The 24910-nt window shown below is 32.1% G+C and overlaps 2 protein-coding genes across 2 annotated transcripts in view; one reads left to right on the top strand and one right to left on the bottom strand.

The window, feature by feature from the left end:
- The window catches only part of LOC107162340 (uncharacterized), a 148686-nt gene that overhangs the window by 32481 nt on the left and 91295 nt on the right, over nt 1–24910 (bottom strand). The gene's annotated exons all lie outside the window — the stretch shown is intronic.
- LOC107170977 (uncharacterized) overlaps nt 2636–24910 on the top strand; it is a 65026-nt gene continuing 42751 nt past the window's right edge. The window contains exons 1-3 of the mRNA XM_089216089.1: nt 2636–3522; nt 5779–6055; nt 24204–24477. Coding sequence (XP_089072215.1) covers nt 3189–3522; nt 5779–6055; nt 24204–24477 — 885 coding nt within the window. The 5' untranslated portion in view covers nt 2636–3188. The remainder of the gene's footprint in view (nt 3523–5778; nt 6056–24203; nt 24478–24910) is intronic.

Genomic DNA, 24910 nt, shown 5'->3' with positions numbered 1-24910 from the left:
AATAAAGAATACCTATTTATTAGAAAAAACGTAACTGCAGGTTCCGTGACTTATAGTCGACTCATCGACTGCCGACTAAACATTACAACCCACGCTGCATTATTAGTGAATTTTGTTTTTTTTTTAATCAAGCTAATCAAATTCTCATAGTGTCCCTCCATCAACTGGGCTTATTGTGAAAATATTTTAAGTGTAAGGTAAGTTTTATACAATTAAACAGAGGTCAGAGGACTAATGCAAACAATATTATTTATTCTATAATCTTATGAATATATAAATTTTTTTTATCGATTATTTTTGATAAAAAAATAAATAGGTACCTATAAATAGAATTCATAGAAATAGAAATCAATACGCAGTAATTATTATAATTATTATAGCTGTTTATATTACGCCAATTATATTATATTATTATGTACTAAACCTATAAAGAAATATAATATGGTTTTCAGAACTGTTTTAGGTTGTGTTGTTCAATGTATAAAAATAATTGAGATAACTGATAACAGAAATCCAATATAAGCAATACTCTAGTGATGAAAATTATTATTTTTCTTAGAATAATAAATATTATTTAGATTTTATAAGATTCAAATTTAAGTACCTAATAATTATTTAAATATGATAATATACGTAGAAACGATAAGTTTAATAATTTAAATTTAAATTAAATATCATGTTATGTTGCATTATATGTTAAATAAATATAGCTTTCAAATTGCATAGATAATATTTGATACTGCATCATATTATACTATTAAAATATAAAAAACTACAATTCCACTGTCAAATATCATTTGGAATATTTAATATTGGTATTTGGCTCTCTATTTATGACATTGTATGAAAAACAATCGAACAATTTGAAAATTAAAAAGATTTATTTATTTATTAAATAATTAATTTAATTATAATATGTCAGCTTGAACACGATATTAAAAGTCTATTAGATCTAATTACAATTATAAGAGTTGTATTAATTTAAGTAATTTTGATTGATATGGTTAGTATATTATATTTGATCTTCATTTGTGCTAATATTTGATAAATATAGGTCTTGGATCTTGAGGTAGTCGAGGTTTTAAAGGTCGATTTTTATTGTTTTGGTTCCCAGCAGACCCGTGCTCTATCAAAGATTTTGAAATATGGTATGAAAATTTTTAAATTGGGTAAAATTATCTAGTCATGAAAGAAAGGTAGCCCTGTGCCAATATAAAAAAATGGAGAACTGTATAATAACAGCACTGCAGTAGATTGTATTAATAAAGTAAGTTTCTATATACTTATATTAAACATATAACTTTATTTTGTCTATGTTCTATCAAACTTACTTCAATACTACACAATTATTCTACATTTATATGATATGACAGAGCTCAATAATGTACTTTGTGTTTCTTTAATAAATTAAAAGTTTGGCTTATTTGCTCATCAAGGTACACTGTACAGCCTGGGTTAAGTTAGGTTTTAAAGCCTTTTGACCGTGCGAATAATATTTTATTGACATTTTTAGAACAAAAAAAAAAAAAACTAAAATTAATCAAATACAATATGCAGTATTTCTCCTACAAGAAAAGTAGAGAAGTCTTTGAAATTGTACAACCAAAATAGTTATTAAAATTTTAATTCATGTTCAAGCTGCCTCTTTGAAAAATCCTGCGTACGCCACTGACATCAGCTGTAAAAGTATTCGGATTATGAATATACAAATATACATATACCTAATATGTGGCTATATATACATAAGTTATCGGGTGATAGAGCTATTTATAATAAATATAGTAGTCCATGAGGGATTTTTCTCGGAATTGCAGGGGTAGTGCAGGTCATTATAACTTTACCACGAAACCACAAATCGGTGAGCTTATAGTTAAACTTTTAGACATATTATATTATTATTACAATAATAAAGTCTTAATACTCATTCGTACACCTTTACTTCTTAGGTATAGTCACATATAATTTCAAAATAATTTTCAAGAAGGCGACGTTTTGTGGTGCGGCTGTGACCCCTCTCCACTTGGGTGACGGGTGACATTTAAACATCACTCACGGAAAGCGGCCATAAAATATTTTATATATACGCACATACCCATCTATTAAACGGTAGTGTGTTTAGTGGCGGCGATGTGTTATTTTTTTTATCGCCACTACTATACGGGTCGTCGTTCATGGTGCGCACAGCAATAATAATAATAATAATAGTAATATAATATAGCTTTCATTGCGGTATGATAATCGTTTGATCGATGTTATTAGCCGCGGCGGCGGCGGCGGCTTGCTATATTACAGTGCCGAACTATCGGCGGGTTATCCGGTGGATGACTACGTCGTCGTCGTGACGGAGGTGCACGAGGTGGCGGTGCACGAGGTGGAGGTGGAGGTGGTGGAGTTTTCGCGCCGCCCATTCACCGCGGTCCCCGGAGGAGTGGTCCGGGGCGTAACAGAAAAACCCATTGTGCGGACCGGTGGCGGGGTGGGGAACAACACACACACACAAACACGTACGAACACACACACACACACACACGCACACGCACACACAAGCGCATTTATGAACATGCAGCAAGCGTAACGTACGACGCACGCCGCCGCCGCCGCCGACGACGACGACGATTGCAACTGCGACTGCGACGACGGCGACGGCCAGCTCACTCATACACGAGACCGGTCGCCGGTTCGTCGATTGTCACCCGCGGCGCGTGTGCGTCCGTTTTTATCGTCCGTCGTACTTAACACGCGTTTCGCCAAACTCCGCGCGCTCGCACGCACAATACGATCAACAATTATAATATGCATTTATGTTATTGAATGTCGACAAAGGTCAGTACACATCTCATCGTCGCCAATACTACAGTAGGTATGCGTAATATTGCGAATACGAAAACGAAATGATAATTATTATTGCAACGTTGATGACAACAAGATAATTGTAATAATAACATTATGATACAAACGCGAGGCAATAGTGTTGTTGATGTTGTTGCGTAGACGAAATTCTATTATTCAATTGTCGCGACTTTCGATCGTGGTAAACTCATTTGATATACACTGTCATCGTCGTGTCCAACGTACCAGTTGAGTCCGGTATTCACGTTCGACTACCGTAACCACGGTACGTAATAGAAGGAGGCAGAAGAACCGTTTCAGACATTGCGATACAGCCGCGCAGTTCGGCGTATAGGTATATGGTTCCGGCGATGGAACAGAACTTTACTCTGCGGCCGTGCGCCACGGACTTTTCGGTGGCCGCCATCCTGGCGCGACGCGATCAGGGTGCCGTGGCCGCGGCTGCTGCCGTAGCGGCGGCCGCTGCGATCGCGGGAAAGCAGCCTACCGCAGCCACCGCGACGGCCACCGCCGACGAGCAGTCGTCCTCGTCCTCGTTGTCCACGCCATCTCCGCCTGACGACGGTGACGACCGGGACCAGCGCCGTCACCACATTCATCACCACCATCATAACCATCATCGCCGGCGTCACCATCAAGCCGTTGCCGCAGCCGCCACTGACGACGACGAAGGTGAGGACAAATCGAACGGTTGTATAATTGCTTATACATCAAATAACATATTGATTAGTACCTATACTGTTACTTATGTTTTATAGTTTAATGTGTAAATATTGTAAATTATTAATACTGTATTTCAACAAATAGGTGTTTCTAATCCTTAAAATTTTCAAATTGGTACCTATACTCTATTCGAGGCGAATATTTGTCAATTACAATAGTCTCGGATATCCGGCTTCACGTATACCTACCGTAATCGCCGTCGTCGAGAAAATCGAGCTTGGAAAATTTTAATTTTTTTTCTCTTATCATGTTTGAATTTACGATTGCTATTTCAAATAGGTAGTATTCAAATAATACAAAGCTCAATACACTCGATGACTTCTCAAACGCCGATAATTATCGGTGATAATATTATATTATAATATTTCCGCCGTTCACTCGTAGGCACCTACATTATATAGATAACTTTTTCAGTATTGATTCGAATATGACGCATAAAATAGTAGGTATACCCATGTTTTGTTTCGATATCAATTGCACTGTATGTACATAGTGCACCTCTCATGGGGTATATATATATATATAGTAGGTATAATTGAGTATCGGAATTAAATCATTATTCATGCATATTATTATATTGCTCTATATCAAGTTGACATGACGATGATTTAACTGGCTGATTTGTTTACAACGTGTCACAACGATTAGGTACTTATATGTTATACATATATATTACATTAATTATTACGGTTTTTATGATATTTGAATAGACTTTAGACTACTCATCGATTCAATATGTAGCTTATATGATATTATTTTATTGACTCGCTTTCATTACAGAATATAACCGTTATAGATATATATTAACAATATATGATCAATACAAATATAAGCGAAAAAAGTAAATAATAATACAATTTACGAGTTTTATTTAAATTTACACAAATTATACACCTCTCAAACGGCCAACTTAACCTGCCAAAGTGCCACATATACATATACCTATCGTTTGGAATACAAATTAATAACTTAATATACAATAATACCACATAATATTATACTTAGATATTATATGCAGTTTGTATTTTATTATTATATTTTTGTTGCTTACATTAGTAAGTTTAACATTTTGACGAATACGTGTTGAACAATTTGATAAAAAAAAAAAAAAAATGAACCAATGGCCAACACGCTCGTTAATGTATTTATAATAAATATAAAAAGGTATCGATTAAGTTTATATTATATTATATATTTATACCTACCCTGTATTTAGTTAAATAATCATTATTTAATTGTATACAATTAATTTTAATCAAATCAAAAAAAATAAAATAAAAAATTATCATTGTGGTTTCGAAGAATAACATTTATAGATTTTGAATTAGTCAATATATTTACAAGTTTTATGACTTGTTTTGGGTTTATGTTCACCTTTTCACTGACTATTCATAATAGTTTATTGACTTAATATTGAGTCATGAAGAGCAGTTATTGATTTGAAGTAGGTACACGGTATATTTTATAGAATTTCGTTAATAACCTCTTATTTGTTTAACCATACAGTAGAATATCTATATATTATGACAGTAAATTAACATGTGTGGATTAATAATTGTAATCATAAAAAACAATGTTACACTACATTTCTTAGGTATTTAAAATTTCAATAGTACTTTTGATAGCATTAAAACGTCTATTCAATAACGATTTCATTAAATAACTAATCGTATCAATATAATATAGAATTATATCACAGAATTGTATAAGTTTTTCTTTGTTAAACAATGAACCGAAGTTTTTTTAAATCCAGTGTCATATGGGTAAATTTGAGAATTTTGATTTTAAATTCATAAATATTTTTCTCTTCTATCTAATATAGATTTAGAGCATTTTATAATTAGTTGAATGTTACTACAAACTAATTTATTATTATTAGTAGGTATATGCTCTTAATATTATTTTCTCGAATGAACTCAATTACGGTCAGATCTAATTACATATTATTTTTTGTTCAGCTAAATCGATATTTTTTGGTATTTAGGTATTACATATTTATTTGCTATACTCAATTATTCGATAACGAAGGCTGTTTTTGGAGGGGGAAGGGGTTAGGCTACTAGTTAAGGGATAGTTTGTCTGTACCCTGGTGGGGTGCACCGATATAAAATAAAATACACGTGTGTAAGTACGCCTTGTATGCGGTAAACGAGAAAATGAAAATGATTTAATTTGTTGTTTCATTTCTCGTGCCGGCTTTTGCAGACGGAAAACCTCTGAGGAAACGGCGCTTGAGCAGCGACACGATGGTCACAGTCCGGTCGTCTCGGGCCTCACCGGCTGACGAGATTGTCATATCGTCGTCTACGTCCAGTCCGCCGCCTCCATCGGTTGCCGCGACCACCCCGTCAGCGAATCCGGTGCTCGAGGAACGGTGCAACTCGGAAGAGCTGCAGCATGTCAGCTGCCGGCTGGAGACCAAAGACCTGTGGGACAAGTTCAACGAGCTCGGTACCGAGATGATCATTACGAAAACGGGCAGGTCAGTAAATAATATTTTATAACACCATCACATCATAATATATTATAACATCAAACGGGCAGATCGGTAAACAAATAATATATTATAGACAACAATAATATCATTGCGCATTTGTGCACCCGTACAAACCTATATATCATTAACCTAAACGTTTAGTTTAAAATATTATTGTGTTTATTACTCTTATATAATCATATAAATTCTACGGACGAAATATTAATTATTAAAATCGAACGTAAAGGGCTTCACAAACCCCACATATATTAGGTATGACGTATATATTTTACATTAAAAAATGACCTCAACGATAAAAATGAGTTATATGTGAGTATAATGAGTTTTACTTTCTACTAGTTCTTATATGGTTCGATTTCAAAAACGTAAAAATGTACTTAGAATCGGTCGGAACATATTCACTTAATTATTTACTATTGTAATATAAAGTGACAATTATATTAAATTTCAGACTTTCAATCACATATTGTACTCATCAACATAATATAACGCAATTTACTGAGTTCTATGTATTTATTGTTATTTGACTAATATTTATTTCGTTGTAAGCTAATAACCATAGTTGTTGATCCTTAACCATGAATAATAAAAAATAAATAATAATACAATTCACGTAAAATATTAGGTACATTAAATATTCCACAAAAAAAAACACATTTTCATTTTTTATGTATTATAAATTTAAATGTACTTTATATTTTACGTTTTTGTTTCGAATGGAAATTTGAGGTAAACATTATAAATGATACGTCCGACGAGTACCAACATCATTAAATATTTCTGTAGATAGAATTGAATTAGGTATCCTAAACGTTTTACCACACAAGTTGAACGCTAATGACACTTTAATTTGACAACACAATAGTTGGATTTTCATTTGATTTTTAACGGTATTTATAATGAAATTATTGAAACGTTTAAAGCGTAAAACAATTTTTTTTTATATCTACCTATACATGTCAAGCACTTCGCACCTTAGAATCAAATATTTTATAAAAATATATTTACTATTCCAATACGTATAATATGAAAACTGCAAGTTTATAAACAATAATATTCTATTCGAAAAATAATCACATGATTTTATTCATTCAAAAAGTTATAGGTAGGTATACTTTTTAATAGAATTTCGTTTCATATCACAATAGTGGTTCAAACTGTATTATAATACCTACACAATATTATAAAATATTCATGATCGATATACCTATAATCGTACTTAAATCATTATTTTAGCTAGTTAAGTGATAAGTTCAAAGATTTAGGGTATTTAATTTTTATAAAAGTCGTTAGAAACGGTTTATTGAAATTTTCCTACGATACTATTCGTATGTATAGGTAATGCGATTAAGGTTATTTTTTATTTCATTAACTTGAAAAACTTGAAATGATTGATTTTATCTAACAAATGGATTTAATAATCATCCGTGTGAATACACGCGTATGATCCATTATTAGCTTTTATTATTGAGTATTGAAAGTTCTCATCTTATAATATACAATACCTATATTATATTATACGAAACACAAAGTCTAAGGGAATTGGGAGCTTTGATTGTCTGTATTTTTCTAACACGTGTAACATCGAAATTTAGATGTGTTCTATTTTCAACATTGATTTAGTGAAAAATTTAGCATTTGCAGAAAACAAATTTTAATCTACCTATCAACCTACTTGAGATCGAATTTCCTATATTTTTATTTTACCACTCTAAATCCAAAAAAAATATACATTAAAAAAGAAGAAATTAAAATTAGCGTTACAATTTTCGGAACAGTGAAATAAAAAAAAAAAAACATCAACGATGAAGTAGATTTCAAGTATAGATCCAATAAATTCAAATAGTTTCACTAAATTTGTCTCTATATATAGGTTGAAAATAATTTTTAAGTCGTATTTTGCACAGCTGTAAAAATCCATGACCAACCCATTATAAACGTGTACAATCTAGGTAGAACGGCGATGTCTGTCAAAAGTTCAATCTTCAAACTTCGTCCGTGGCCTGAATGAATTATCATTAAGCGGTCTAGAATTATGTAGAATAACCATGATTTTTTTTCACAATCGTGAAAAATAAGATGTTAAAATAATGGACTTAGTATGAATCAACAAAATATTTATTAGTGCATATACTATTTAAATGTGAAATTCCGAAAGTAGTCATTCAAAAATCCGAATAAAGTAACAATAATTATAATTATATGTAAAAGCAAACAAAAAATAGATATAAAACAAGATAGGCCCAAAAAACATAAAATCGACTGACTTATACTCGTAATATCGAACTAAATTAATTACGCAATTCAATACTACATTACTATCATAGTATCATTCAAAATTATATCACACAAATTTGGATATATTTTTATTACTAATGTTTCTTTATCGTAGGAACATATCATTTTATTTTGTTGTGTTTTATATTTTATTCTTCATACTCCGAATCAATTACCATCGAAAAAATTTAATTTAACCTTATAATCTACCATTTCACAAAAATCAATAAAGTATATTATAGATAACGCGCGCAATTTTTGGTAATCTTTTATGACCTCAATACCCGTAAAAATATTTGTTGTCGATGTAATAATATATAAGTATACTACGTAAAGTCATAATATGATAGTAATAATAATAATAATAATAATAATAATATTATCATGCATTAAATAAACAATATTATATTTCAATAAAATATGTATATTTAATTTATGAAGATAATGCGATGGCAATAAAGTGTTGGCGTAATATTTTCAGAAAAATCGAATAAAATTTATAATAATATGTATTATCTCTAATTATTCAAACACGTGATCTTTCCTCATTATTTATTTATGTTCTTGTAACATTATTGATTTTTAACAAGCATCGAAATATATTTGATTATATTTATGATTATCGCCGGGCAATCGCGTTGGTAGTTAAATATGTATACTGAATTACACATATGGCTAAAAACCATAACGTTCATACGTCGCTATTATTAGGCCTGCATTTAATTAGGTAAATCATTGTCATTTTTTTTTTTTACATATGTATACAAAATCAAATTCAATAAAAAAAAAAGATATCACTTATCATTATCATTAAAATTATCGGTTAAATATCCGTTTATTATTGGTTTCAAAGTATTTCGGTTTTCAGATCATATCAAAACGGTGTCTATAGGTACCTACGGAAACTTTGTATTCACCGCAAACATTTTTCGAAAAGGTGCTAAATTCACATTCAAATCATTTCATACCTAACAATTATAACTTATAACTTTATAAGTAATATTAATTTTGTTAATCACTACCCAAGTATGTTATTATTATTATTATACAATATTAAACTTTACTTTGGCATATTATAATATAATGTAACTATAATATTAAATTGTAATGGTCTCCTTTTATATATATATATATATATATATATATATACAATACAAAAAACACATGATAAAATATTATGATATATTATATTAATAATAATAATATGGTTATGAATTTGACGCCTAAGTATAAAGAAGTATTTTATTTTATTTTCACACCTCCGAGTAAATTCATTATATCTTTCTTCGTTAATCCATTAAACTGACTATCAAAATATTTTGAAATTCATATTATATTGATTTGACAATGAATTAATATTTTTTGTTTTACGATAATAGAAATCAACGAGTTCAATTCGATTTTTTCCTAGAATATTTGTACTATACATTTTGACATACATTTAAAAGTCATTAAACAATAAAATACGCAACGCTAATTATGTAATAAACACTAACTTTACCTATAGAGTAAAAACATAAATATATAACTGATATTAGAAGTACTACTTAAAGCCTTAAAGTTCAGACAGCCGTTGTGATAATAAGCAATAATAGATTAATGTTTGTAAAAACCAATATTAATATTTTAATGTATCTGATTTCGTTATCATCGATAAATATTATAAAACGACAAAGGCTGTGTCTTCATATTTCGATTGCATCGACTAAATTGTCGGAGTCGAGGTAATTTTCATACAAGAGCTATCTTGCAGAAAATAATTCCATGCTTTGCAAAATAGTCAGGTTTGATGAAATCCATTTTTATTATTTTTTCAACAAGGGCTTATGCAGGTCGACTTGTAAGTTAAATCCAAGTTAGACTCAGAAGTTGTAATAAACGTCTATGTATCACAAATGATTTTTTCTAGTATTTTTAAGTTAATGAAAAAATTGGAGTCCAATATAACCTTAATAACGAGACATAGGTAATCGTTTTTACTGTGGATTCAATATTGATAGTTAAAAAGGTTTTGATTTTCCGTGTGGCCGCTTCGCTAAGTAATTACTAGTTAGAAATTGCCTACATTTTGCTCCTTAATAAATACCAGCATGATACCCTTAAAACCAACTGAATAATTTCAACTTTCCACCAATTAAACATTACGCGTACGATACGCTCGAGAAATTTTCCGTCTCAATCCAGTACGGCGTGTGGTCCGGCTACAGTCAGGTTAGGTATACGACGTATTGTTTTCACACAAGTTACCGTCCCGCAGTAATCATAGAATCACTTGGGACCGGGAACAGTAGATTTCCTTAGATTTCCGACGTTGAGCATAATATATATACTTGTCCTGCATACATTGCAGGTAGCTGCATAATGCATATGTGCATGCGTAAATCTAAATATATCTGTATAACATAATATATAATTGTATTAAGACCAAGTGTTTAATTGAGCTCGTCGCCTGTGATTTAAAGCGATTATTGTTGTGCGTGTTTGATTACATGTTGCAACGACGACGTAAAACGATTGTTCAATTATCATGCTCTTACGACGACGTGACGATTTGGTAAAGTGCAACACGCAATGCACTGCGAGTGCATTCAACTGATCTGCAACTATTGCACAGGTTATAGATGGTAAGCTATAATACTGTTATGGTGTTATTATTATTATTATTATTATCATATATAGGTATTACCCGTTACCTATAAGTAAATAGGTACAGTATTATGTGCACGGACGCGTGGCAATCGTGCGAGGTTTCGTCGACGGGAAGTCTTTTTTTCTAACCTCCCAATCAGTTTATAACGTCGGTCGATACGTCCTAACCACGCGATCCGTAGGTTTCGTAAATCGTTTACAACTGTCCATTTATCACATTTCATTAGTTCATTCAACCAAATTTAAAGGTCTGAATTGTATTTTTAGATTGGTTATTCGAAAAATCAGATTACTATAATCTGGTACTATGTACCTATACAAATTAACATGTTTATAAATATCAAAAGATTATATTATTACTTCTGGACAATATTTGATATCTGTGCTAAAATACTCAACGGAGTTATATTTGGCTGGTGCTTACAAACTTACGCATATATTTAGATTTAATATTTTGTTTTTTTATATATTATGTAGTTGTAACTATAAGGAACGATATTATGATAATGTCATAACTCATAAGCACGTCGGTACAATATTATGTTTGTACGATGTGTGTGTATTTCGTGTAACATCGATTAATATTGATAACACTATATAATATTGTACAAAAACGCAACGAAAATCTAATATTCTCATTATAATATATTATTCTATGCGTTTACTAAAATGGTGTTTCTCACAGTGTGTGACGTTTTAATCTTATTTTTTAAACTATAGATTGATGATGGGATGACAGAAGACGAATATTACAAAATGCATTAATTTTCTTTTTTTATGGCTCTGAGAAATATTACACAACGACTTAATATTATTACAATATTGCATTGCCTATTATTTTATTGTTATATATATATGAATTCATTGCTACTTTTATAAAGTATAATAGTGTTATTATTACTTTTTTATAGTATTTTACCACGCAAGCCACATTTAATATCAATTATCATTACCTATCTTGGTTCGATTGCATTTCGAAATTATGCTTTTAGTAAATTCGATAACACGCCGTTGCACGCGAACATGTGTCAATTAGAGATTAGAAACGTATTATTTTTCTCAATTTCAAATAGATTTTTGGCAACATCTATATAATATTTTAACGTAATATAGGTAGGTACGTTCACTCGTTAGCAGTATAAATCTGTGCGTAATGCAGACCTATTGCAATTTCGACTTATAAGTATGATAATATACGATGTCAAAAAATAATTGTAATTTGTAACTAATGTCCCAAAACGAAAGGAGTCAAATACAGTCATCTGCGCTGTCATACATGATGTACACACACCAACACGTCATAATGGCCGCGAGAAAAAAATGTCATTTATTTTATATATTTACTAAAATCACAGTTAATTAATTATCTCTCAAAACGTCAAGACTACTCGTAAATTATGTACCGATATGTTCTGTAACATATGCAACCTTTTTTATATTGCCAAACGAATTTTAATTATTTATTACTGCCATCCGTAGTATTCATATAATACATTATTATTTTGAATTTATATTTAAATCTTTAATTTAGTGTTTTTATATTTTGATTTGATATATGTTTATGTAATTGAATATTAAAAATACTATCATGAGACCATAATAATTAATATGTTTTTTTCAATTATGAATCGCAAACCTACTAATTAAATCATCAGTCCAATATAAATATTTTATATCTAATGGCCAATGGGTACTGCATACCTAATATTATAATATTGTATATTGTATTAGTAATTAATAATTATTGATAACATAGGCAAAAAGAGTAACTAATATAGTAAGTTATCAATGGTGGAATCATTTGGAAAATTGTACAGATTTTATCGTTGTATAAATTATTAACCAATAAGACAAATTTTTGAAAAATCATTAAAACTACAATTGACGTAAATTAAATTTGGATTTTTGCACAAATCATTTCAAATAGATTCAGGCATAAGCTATTTGATAAATGATCCATAATAATATTAATTCATAATTATCGAAATGACGCATAAAAAATAACTTTTTGCTAATTTTGATTTATTATTTAATATAGGAACATTGTACAATGCGCCTGTGTCCGATAAATCTGAACTCAAAAAATAATGTACAAATTCTTGTAAATATTTTCAAAAATTGAATTAAATAATGTATATATATATATTATATAATTATAAGTATAAAATATATTGTATAAATAATACTAATAATAATTGGGCGTGTCTTATACTTGGACAGGCTGATTGGGGTATGCGGTACACACATAGGATAGATATATACGTGTGTTTTGCAAGGACAAACACGGCGAGACACCCCGTATAATATTATGTAATACATCCATAACGTTTTCATTTGGGAAATGAATAAAAACGTCGTGACATATTGAACGCGAACATATAACGGTATACATATATCTATACGCTCGCAATATACGATATTTGAATAACGACCGTGGCGCCGCAAAAGGGTTCACCCTGTTATATATATAGATACATGTTTACATAATATATATGCATAGTATTACAGTTTGTATATATATATATATGTCACACGTATATGCGTTCCCCTGTTACAGCCATGTAGTATTGCTATTCACCACGTGTGTGTGAGTGTGTTGTTTATTTAAATAGCCAGCCACGACTATTTACTTTTTTTTTTAGCTTTTCCACCCTTTGCCACCTCCTCCTCCTCGATAGATACATATATATTTGTGTGTGTCCCTCGTCCATAGGGCAAACACAATGCGTGCACGCGCGTTATTTTACATATATCATTTGTATATACATAATAAAATATTATATTGAAATATGTGTGTGTATGTGTGTGTGTGCATAACGGTGCGTCTCCCTCGACCGCAATTTCGTCATCGCCAAACATTTGCTCAAGTCGTGTATTCGATGAGGACGATGACGACGACGGTTCGTAACTGTATATAGATCCCGGTCGTCCGGCAGGGGGATATATATATTATTATAATTCCGTTTTGCATTGGCATCACGTGAACGCCATTCCTCCCTCAGCCCGTTTCGTCCCACTTATATATATACACACATTTATTCTGTACCCTGCAATATCATATGTATATATATATTCTTTCTCTTCCATTGTACATACACTCACGTCGCATATATCGCCTCGTCGTCTTCCGTCGTCCCCTCTTCTACTTCCGCCGTTCAACGCTATGGCACCATAATATATATATATACCGACACCGAAAAACTTGGCTTAATATACATATATCATTAACGGGAGTGTGTCTGTGTGAGTATAACGGCCCACCATCGCCCCGCAGGTTAATAATTCAGGGCCGAAAAGGAATTGGTGCAGGGTGGTAGTGGTGGTGGTAGTGGTGAAAACACCGCTCGAGTGCGAGCGCGAGTTTGCAGCCTTCGTGAAAGAGGATCTAGTCGGTGCTGTGGGGGGGGGGGATGATGGGTGAATGAGGGGAGAATGTATATATATAGGGTCATATCCATCAGGAGAGAACCGCAGCAAAAACCAGGCCCGTTGCTAAGTAACCGAAAACCCTCTACCGCAAGAGCAGACTAGCATAGCAGTAGTGTATATACATTTATTGCCCCCGGGTGAGTGGCGAGGAGGGGGGGCGAGTGAAAAGAAAGAAAAATGGCCGAGGGCCGGGAGGGTGAGATATTATATGGAATTGGTAGAAGAGGGTTTTGGGGTGGGGCAGCCGAAGTTTTTCTTTTTCCGCTTTATTGTGCCTCGGGGGTAATTTGAATATTACTACAATAACTCACGTCGTGCGCGCTGCAAAGCTCTCCGCCACGAGTTGTGCAGCAGGTGCGGGTGGGTATAGGCTTATGTATATTATATGCATATATATATTATAACCCAGAGGACGGAATTTTAAGCATTTTACGCTTTTGTGGGCGTGTGCGCGTTTGTAAGGTTTTCGATAAAATAAAAATAAAAAGTCTACATGCAGGCCATGTCACGGAGAGGGGACAGCTTTGGCAAGAATACGAAATGAAAAAAAATCGATGCTTATTATCAGTTAAGAAGATTTATAGGTAATATAAGTAAATATAAAATGTATAGTAATTGATACTGTACAACTTGATAAATATTTTTTATTTAAGATTTTAATAAACACCTATATCAGAAATACATCATTAACTATTGGGGTTAAGGAAATATCAAATAATAAAATGCCTAAAAACATTTTAAAAAGTTGTTTCGCTCAAAAATATATTTCATTATAAATTTCAAAATCTAAATTGTCACTCGACAATTTGTAAGTTACTTTGTACTTAAAAGTTCATAACGTTTTCAATTTAAATACTGAAGACTTAATAACTAGATATAATCGTGAGTTTTTTTAACACAGCAATTTAAAAATAGCAAAAAACTATGTGCATATTTTAATTTTATAAACGTATCGCGTTAAAATTGTCGTTTTTCTGACCAAACTTATTCTAATGTCAATTGAATTTTAATTTTCTAACAATCCTCCTTTACAGCATACGTATTGACGAAGAAACCTGTTGTAGAGATGACATGTAATTATAATATTTATTTATTTATTTTATGAATAAACGACTAACGGCTTTTACAAAGGTAGAAACAAATGACAATATAAATGTGTATAGTAATTAATAATTACAACAGTAAATAACATAAATAGATAGTTTTTAAATATAAACAAGAGGAACTAAAGTACTGTATTAAAGCCAAAGATCAATATCATTATTATTTAAAGAGCGCATGACTCTGATTAAAGGATCGTTCTTTAAAAAATTGGACCTTAAAGTAGGAAGGAAGAATGGCTCTTGAGATCTAGTGTGAACACTTGGTATACGTATACTTCAAGAAGATGGGATGAGTCAACCTTCCCCTGGAGTAGGTTGAACACAAAAAGTTGGTCCGTCTTTTCCCGTCTATACTCTCTAGTAAACGGAGGTTTAGTATTCTCATGACTGAAGAAACCTGTTGTAGAGATGACAATATGTAATTATATAAATCATTGTTTACGTCGTATATTTGTTACTCTATGTTTGCAGCTAGCCATGCACTGGTTCGTTTAATTTCGTAAAAACAATCACTATTTACTCATGATAGTTTTCTATGTTATATCACTTCCTCAAAAATGCTGAGTTTCTAGTCTCCGACTTCTGTAATAATATTTCGTACGATGAATGTTCAGAATTTCAGAATGTTCAAAATTTATGTGAGAAAATCAAAAACCACAGACCAAAATGTAACATTAAATATATTTTTCTGTTATATTGCCACAGAGGAAGAGAACTCTTTTCGAAGGACAAGAATGATAATGTGATACAAATGCTTTTTTTAGATGTAAATATTAAAAGTATTTTGTTGTTTTTGCTAGTTTATAATTAATTTACTATAGAAAGGCACGATGATATTTTAAAATTTAAAATGATATTTGCTGCAGATTAAGTTCTCACTTTTATATAATATGGACTTTTGGTTTCTTATGCATAACTTAATTTTCGATTTATGTAATTTTATAATTACACAACAGTCTACAATAGTATTGACGTTTGATTCGCAAGCTATACTTTAAATTATTAATATTAATATTGTAATAAATTTAAAATTAAAATAAATTCTCCCTCTACAGTCCTTTAAATTGCCTATACCAAACCCCTTAAAATGCAGACATGAGACATACCAATAAGAAATATAATTATAAATCTATCTAAAGACTTAACCATCAAATCTTTTTTTTCGCATTCAATAATTTTATTCAATGGGCTCTTAATTTTAAACGAAGATATAATTTCAAGAAAATAATAATACCTAATAATAGTGATAATAAATAGACATTGAACATATGATCACATAACTAATTTAAAAAAAAAAAAAATGATCTTTTTAATAATAGATTATCTCTTACCTTTTCGACAGATTTAATCGGTTTTCGTTTCATATCACCAAAGCAAATAGTTTATAAAAAAATTTATAATCTTATATTATTTATATATTACGAGTGATTTATGACGATGTAGGTATGTGTTAATTTGTGATATTAAAAAAAAAAGTAACAAACTATGAACATACGAGAATAATAATATAGAAAATAAAAACCACTTAGTGTAGTAACAACATGATTTGAATTGTATTGTGTTTGTTAATGCGAATGGCGAAATGTGATCGGCACGGATCCGTTAAAATAGTAAAATAGTTAAAAGAGCATACGGAATTCACGTACGAGATAGAGCCAAGAAAAAAATCCATTACGATATTATGTCTACACGTTTAATCGACCATTATTAAAATAGTAAAATAGTTAAAAGAGCATACAGAATTCACGTACGAGATAGAGCCAAGAAAAAAAACCAAAAATAAAAAAATCCATTACGATATTATGTCTACACGCTTAATCGACAATTATTATATATTGGAAGTGATAATCCTTACTTAAATAAAGAAAAAACCGGTTATGAATGCTGTCAATGAATAGGTGAAAAAAATAATGGCAATAGGTGTTTAAAGATCTTTGTATAATATTAAATGTTAGATATTTATTAAAACACCAGCATACCTACCTACCTGCAAGCGTATTCAAACATATTTTAATAATTTACATTTCCGGACGGCGACGCAGTGCTGCTGTAGAATAGGTATGTGAGTGTTTTTGAAACAAACCATATAATTATTATAGCAGCAATGAACAATAAATAATAAAAATGATATGTCCAACACCATAATTCACTAGAAATGTAATAATTGTCTCGGGAACGTAATTTTTTTTGCCAATCCAACTGTGGCATCGAATAATAAAAGTCTATGGAATGGTATTGAATCACATTAAATTTTATTAAATCGTTCCGTCTAATTTACATACCTACTTTATTGTATATCGTTATTAAAAGTGTTTAACTACCAACGATTGATTGTGCGTGCCTCCCGTTTTTCGAGTGTCGTTATTTTTTATTGCAGTACCTTACAATTTATGATATCAATGATATTAATAAATCATCTAAACTGTGTTATGTATGATACATCTTGCATGATATACAAAAAAATAAAAAATGTATAATATTCAAGACTACCTACTGAACGACGTTAACGCGTTGATAAATTAAAGTCTCGTAGGTTTTGTCTTTACGATACAAGAGTAACGAGTTAATTAGCTCCTAACAATTCTATATAACTTAACGTCTCAATATGATATATAAATTAATAACTGCGCCTAGATTATATTTTGAATTGAATTCAGGCCCTCTCGACGACTAACATTCGTTAATTTTTATTTAACTATTATTGGTGATATTTATATCTACAACCCTAACAAACTCATTAGGTGCCCGGTGGTATATATTATTAGTAGGTTCATAATACCTATGTATACAGTCTACCGTTAAAATTACAGGCGAATTATGCTCGTGCAACAGGTCAATTTTTGATTCAAAATAATATGATCTCTCTTATTATAACGTATTCATTTCCAATGTTTATTATTATTTTTTTTTTTTTTAGTATTAGGTAGCTGCATAATAAAGTCAAGTATAAAAAAAATATATATATATATATTTATATTATATGTAGACCGATATCTAGTGGCCTATCTCCCACCCCTGCAGTTCGTTCCCACCGATTGCCTGATAATCGAGATCCATCCGGTAACCCGACGTCATAACATCTGCGTATATTTTGACGGACGCCGCTGCACAAAGTGGTCGTGTCGCGGCGGTAGATCGATCAAATGGGAAAACATTATATGTACGTTATTTTGACAGCGACTAGTGGCTAGCCGAGATGTAGGTAGAGGTATATAACGACTATATAATATTATGTATTATGTAAAGCATATACATAGGTACCTACCCATCATAATGATTTTATATCCTACAACGTTTCGGCTTCTCGCATATTTCGTGTGTCAAATTATCACTGTCTGCTAGCCCAGAGCCGAAAAAAGACGTTTAGAAGAAGAATAAACGTACAGAAATAAACCGTTTATTTAAAAAATGTTTAACGTTATTATAATTCTACTAAATTAATGGTTATTTTATTATTTTTAATTTTTGTTGCAATATTATTTATTTCCGAAAATAAACAAAAAAAGTGCGTTTGCTTTACTCTTTGCTGTAATGAATAATGTGCGATGGGTACTTATTTAAAAGTTTTCCAAACTTTCTCAAAAATGTCTATTAGGGAAATTGAGCAGAAAATGGGAATTATACGCCTGCATAATAATATCCGTGTGTTAGATTCTTCTTCGCGAAACGTTTTGGCCGACCGGCAGACGGATGTGACTTCCGCCCAAGACAGTATCTGTTCGCTTCCTGTTGGGCAATGGGCAAACGTTGATAGGAGTTTGTGATAAAATATATTTCCGGAGTGGTAAAATATACGTTCGACTAATGTTTAACGTATACGGGTGACTATGCTTACCACAGCAGCCCTGTGTGTGTTATTATGTTATTACATTACGACGACAACGACGACGATATCTGTCGGTACGTCATCGTGTAGCCACGTGTCTATAAATTATGTTATGAATTCGGAAAATTATTATTATTATTTCGGCATCACTACAGTGTTATGGTCACAAAAACTCGGTCATTATAAGGCCTTGCCCAATTATTTATTCTTATCAGATTCGATAGCGATCTCGCTCGAAAGGATATTATTATTATTATTATTTTCGTTTTGTCGCACGCGGTGCAGTGTATAAACATGTAAATGAGCATTTGCTAAATTTGTGGCAAGACAGACGGGGGAGACAAACAAAAATGTGTTAAAACAGGTTTTTAGCCACCTCGTGTGTGGTGCGTTTGATTCATAACCGGAGCGGTCGTTTTTACGATTACGACACGCCACACGAATAACGCCTCCTGCGAGCTCCCTCGTCGCGTTCCGTCCGGGATCACTCGAAATAATAATAATATTATAACAACCACAACAAACCACATCACGGTCATAATATTTCTTACGTGGATTTGGTTTTCAGAATCAGCGGGTGGGAACGAGGTGGGTCGACGAACAACGTAAATATGTTGTACGCACACACACACACATATATATATATACAGTATGTACGTGTAGGTAATATTATTATTATAATATACGCGCGCGAGATTTCCTCCGCGTGACACACGTATATATTTAATACCGTATGTATACATAACCTGTACGCCGCCACCACCTACAGGTACATAAATTATGCGGTGGATAGACTCTGGCGAAAAAATAAAATTAACGTCGGCCGAGAATTGGCTATATAATATACCGATTATAATATACTATTACATAGTCCATGTCGCAAACGGGTGGAGGAATGGGGTCTCGGGGGTCCTAAACATTTATAGATTACGTTTTGGCCAATGACGTTCCCGTCAATTTTGAATCTTGTGGCTGTTCAAAATCCATATCATATTATACCACGATGGTTGCAGACCTACAAAGTGAATTCATTTCACATCACGCTTGTGTTCAAAAGCATATACCTGAACCTCACGATTTGTACACTGCAGAATATGACGTAAGGTAGCCAACTTATTATAAGTTATTAAAGTATAATAATTCACATTTCACGCATATGCCAATTATAACATTATAGTACAATATTATGTAAGATATAAAAAAATCATAAAAACTATATTTTGGAATTACAGAATTCCATTCGTTCTTAATATAAGTACTATTATTGTTGTTGTTGTGCAGTTCAAACGTCGTGCAAAATATGATTAATTTTTTTTTTTACTCTCAAAATATTATACCTTCCTTATCGCGAACAACCTAATAATAATTATTGTTTTATGTCGTGCTCAAATTATATGAGGGGAAGGCTTCGACCACGGGAAATTACGCTTTATGAGAACGCACGTTTCCGTTGTTGAACTCGCTCAGAATAATACGTTATACCGCACGATGTCTGCATGTGTTGTGTTATAATATTATACGTCTCTATATCCTGTGAATATTCTACGATAGTATGTTGTGTCCTTTACCAAATATAAAGAACAACACTTTTCGTATAAGTGGGACTACATTCGATAACGAATAAAAACTGCTAATCTTAAGAGTATACAAAATATAGTTCTAAAAATTGTTTTCAAATTATTTTTTCCTGTTTCTTTATTTTTTCACTGCATGAAAAATTGCAGCATTACATTTTATAATAGAGAATTCGCTATTTATTGTGTCATAATTGTATACTATACTATTGTAAGACAAATAAAAAATAAAAATAGAGTACTTAAAATTAGGTAACTTCTAACATTGTCAGTGCCCGGCCTCTTACTAAAATCGAAGGGTCTGTGAAATTCGGTTGCAGATGTCCGTCAGTTGAAATATTAAATATACAACTCATTAATGTGATGTTCACCCTACTGTGAATAAGTGTTTTTTTCCAAATAAACATTAAGATAACGAAACCAGAATGTGTTTGGGTAAAGACGGTTACTTAATATTTTTACCGAGTGAAGATAAGAAGCATTTTGTCTATATAAAAAATTATATTAAAAAAAACAACATCGTTTTGGGTTGTTTTTAGTGTTGGGTAGTTTGTTTTAAAGACACTTAATTTATTTAATGTCATCATTATGTTAATACTAACCGATACAGGTCCGACAGATAAAAAACAGAAAAAATAATGTAATGAAAACCAGACATTATTAATTACGGTTACTATATTATACGCGGCAATAGGATGTTTTGTGTTTTTTCTAGTCGTTTAGCACCTATCCACGATACTATTATGTATAAATAACGCAAGATTATTGAAGACTTTCTGACGGTTTAGATGAGATCAATAATTATTAAACTCCTATTATGAAAATAAAATACAACAAAATTTAAAATCAAACATCGTAAAATATATACCAACTGGCATAGCCGAAAACCTATATTATGAGATGCTTAAAACAGTATTATTATATCTTTAACTTTTGCAGCATTTAGTCGGTTAGCTCTGAAGTCACAGCACATAATAAAATAGTCGATTTGCACTTATGTCTCTTCGGGTATAATATTATGATTTTCCATAGTATTTTTCTTCGTATTTACTCAATAACCCAATGACATCGCACGTGATCAAAGTACTATCTGTTAGATGACCTATTTCTAATCATTAAAATGTTTGTAAAAATGATTCGTTGAAATTTCCTGTTATAGGAAAACGCAGCGTGCCCACAGTTGTCAGTATTAAGTGCTTATATATACATCGATTTGTGTATATAATAATAACGTTTAATAATATATATAATAGGTTATGGTGGTACTAAAATACATAACGGACGATCGTCTGAAACGCGTTTCGGTACGGTAAACATCGCTGAGACCAGATGAGCATCGCGGTGCAGATAGCATGACGGTCTGTATTATTGAATTGTTGCTCTTCGGTCTCGCAAAAAGTGCAGTGTGACTTCTATTATTGTACCTACTTAAATACGAGTGCGTTATATTATATAGGTTAAGCAATGAGGACCGTAACTGCGACGACTGTGATACGTCATACTCTCGGCGAGGGACAAACAATAACGGGCCGTGACGGTTATGATATTATTATTACTATTATATCATATGATAATATACAAAAACACAATATTATATAATATCGTACGTACGTACACGTATTATATATAATATATAGTTATGAACGCCGGACGACGACCGATTCGGGGTGGAAATGTCGTTTTTTATATCCCCACTCGCCGAGCTCGCCCGTGTAGTAAGCGGTTTTTCATGGAAATTATATACATCATGCCCTTGGCGGCGCACACTTGTTTACGTATATAATAATGTTATTATAATATATACGACGATATCGTAAGGCTAGGGATTTTGTACAAATTATACGCGACCGGCTTTGGGGCCTGTCAGCGTTTTGGAAACGAAACGTGGACGGCCGGGAATTCAATTTAACTTCTGCTGCGGTCGTGCCGCGCGCACACGCTCACACACACACATAACATTAAATTATTGTGTTACATATTATTACATAGTATGTATAGTTGTGGTGCCGTTTCGTCCGATTTAACCAGCTCGTGGTTTTCTGTATATACATATGTATCATGTCGCTGTATATATATATATAAACTCGACTATAGGTAAGCGAATATAATATAATATGTATTTTAGGTAGGTAACGCACGCACGCACTTACATATCACACAACACTGCTCCGGAACTTATGTACGCCCTTTTTCCATCGTCGTCCCCTGTTTCGTCACCATCACGGGCTTTGTGCGGACAACTCCATTCTATTTCACGCCAATCCATCTCTCCCTCACCCCGCGCCGTGGCTCACTCGATCATGGCTCTCGAACCGCGCAATCCATTGTTGTGCCGCAACTGCCGTACCTATATGCGCGGTGTATTATAACTGTACATTGTATACGTTTCTCGTTACAATTATATACGTAGGTACATATATTATTATATTTAAGTACAACGATTTTCAATAAATAAACTCTGTACAGATCTTATTTATAGAGTGTCTATAAAGTATACCTATCTATATATAGATCGCTCACAAAGCGGTAAATGCATAGCAGATTTAAGTGATCTACCTGATATTATATAATATATATGCACCAGATTTTTCTATTTTCCGCTTCACTAAATTATTCATGATTGTTTGATGTGCAATTCAACGTAAAATACTTTTAATCAAACATTTCATTGTTTGTTTAACCCATTTAATATTTATATTATTTATAATATGTATGTAATATATCCTACAACTAGAATACGAGAATCGTACTAGAATGGCTGAATAGTGAATACTAAACATCATGTACGTCAATAGCCCACGACTAGATTAATGATTAAAACTTACTTATTTATATTTTTTATGTGTACGATTTGATAACTCTGCAACTATTCACTGTCGATATATTAGGCGCGTCAACAACTCAAAAAAATTAATCATCCCAATTTAGATATAGGCACAGTGAAAAGGGGATGAGGTTCTCATTTGAAAATAGAAGTTTGTGTCTCCACATATGGTGCTCTTTAATTCATAGATTACATTTTAAATCACAAGTATAATTGAAAATATGGTCTTTAAGTACTTATATATATTATGAACACTTAAAAATGCCAAAAAATTCATAATTATAATAACAGACTCATTATTGAGTGCAAGCAGCAGGATGGGCGTGTAGATCATGTGTGATGGTGAATAATCTTGCAGGATACTCTTGCTAGGCAATGTTTGTCAAGATATTATATTTTGTCTTCATGCCTATACTTATGAATAATAATTAACTTACGTTTCGTTGCACAGGAGGATGTTCCCGACCGTCCGGGTGTCGTTCACGGGGTTGCGGGCGGACCAGCGGTACGCTGTGCTCATGGACATCGTACCGGTGGACAACAAGCGTTACCGTTACGCGTACCACCGGTCTTCGTGGCTGGTAGCTGGCAAAGCGGACCCGCCTGCCCCACACAGACTGTACACGCACCCCGACTCGCCGTTTACGGGCGATCAGCTGCGCAAGCAGGTCGTGTCTTTCGAGAAGGTCAAGCTCACCAACAACGAGATGGACAAGCACGGACACGTTAGTATACCTACACATACAATAGAAAACTAATAATTATTATTATTATTGCTAATAAAGTTATTATAAAACCGTCAGTGTTAAAATGCAATGGCTAGACGTGCGCATGTGTATAATATTTTCGAAACCAGCCGAGATAAGTTTAAAAAAAACATTAATAACGATACAGGTGATTTTCAAGACCAAGCCATATTTTTGATACCAGGTGGTTCAAAACAGAAGTTCCATATCATGTTCAGCATTTATTTATATACATTTTATGAATTTAAAATAATTTATTATACCTATTGAAAAAAAAAAAAAAAACAAAACAATTATTTTTCGTATTGATTCGCTTGCAAACTACCGCCGCAATACTTATTGCAAAAAAACTTTAAGTGATTATAGTAATTACGCAATATTATAAGCTGAGTAGGCGATTTTTTCTGTCCAC

The sequence above is a fragment of the Diuraphis noxia genome, unplaced genomic scaffold (genome assembly GCF_037042655.1).
Source record: "Diuraphis noxia isolate RWA-SAM2 unplaced genomic scaffold, SU_Dnox_SAM2 contig0001, whole genome shotgun sequence".
NCBI lineage: Eukaryota > Metazoa > Arthropoda > Insecta > Hemiptera > Aphididae > Diuraphis > Diuraphis noxia.
Note: the sequence above shows the minus strand (reverse complement) of the source record. Positions and strands in the feature narration are given on the sequence as shown.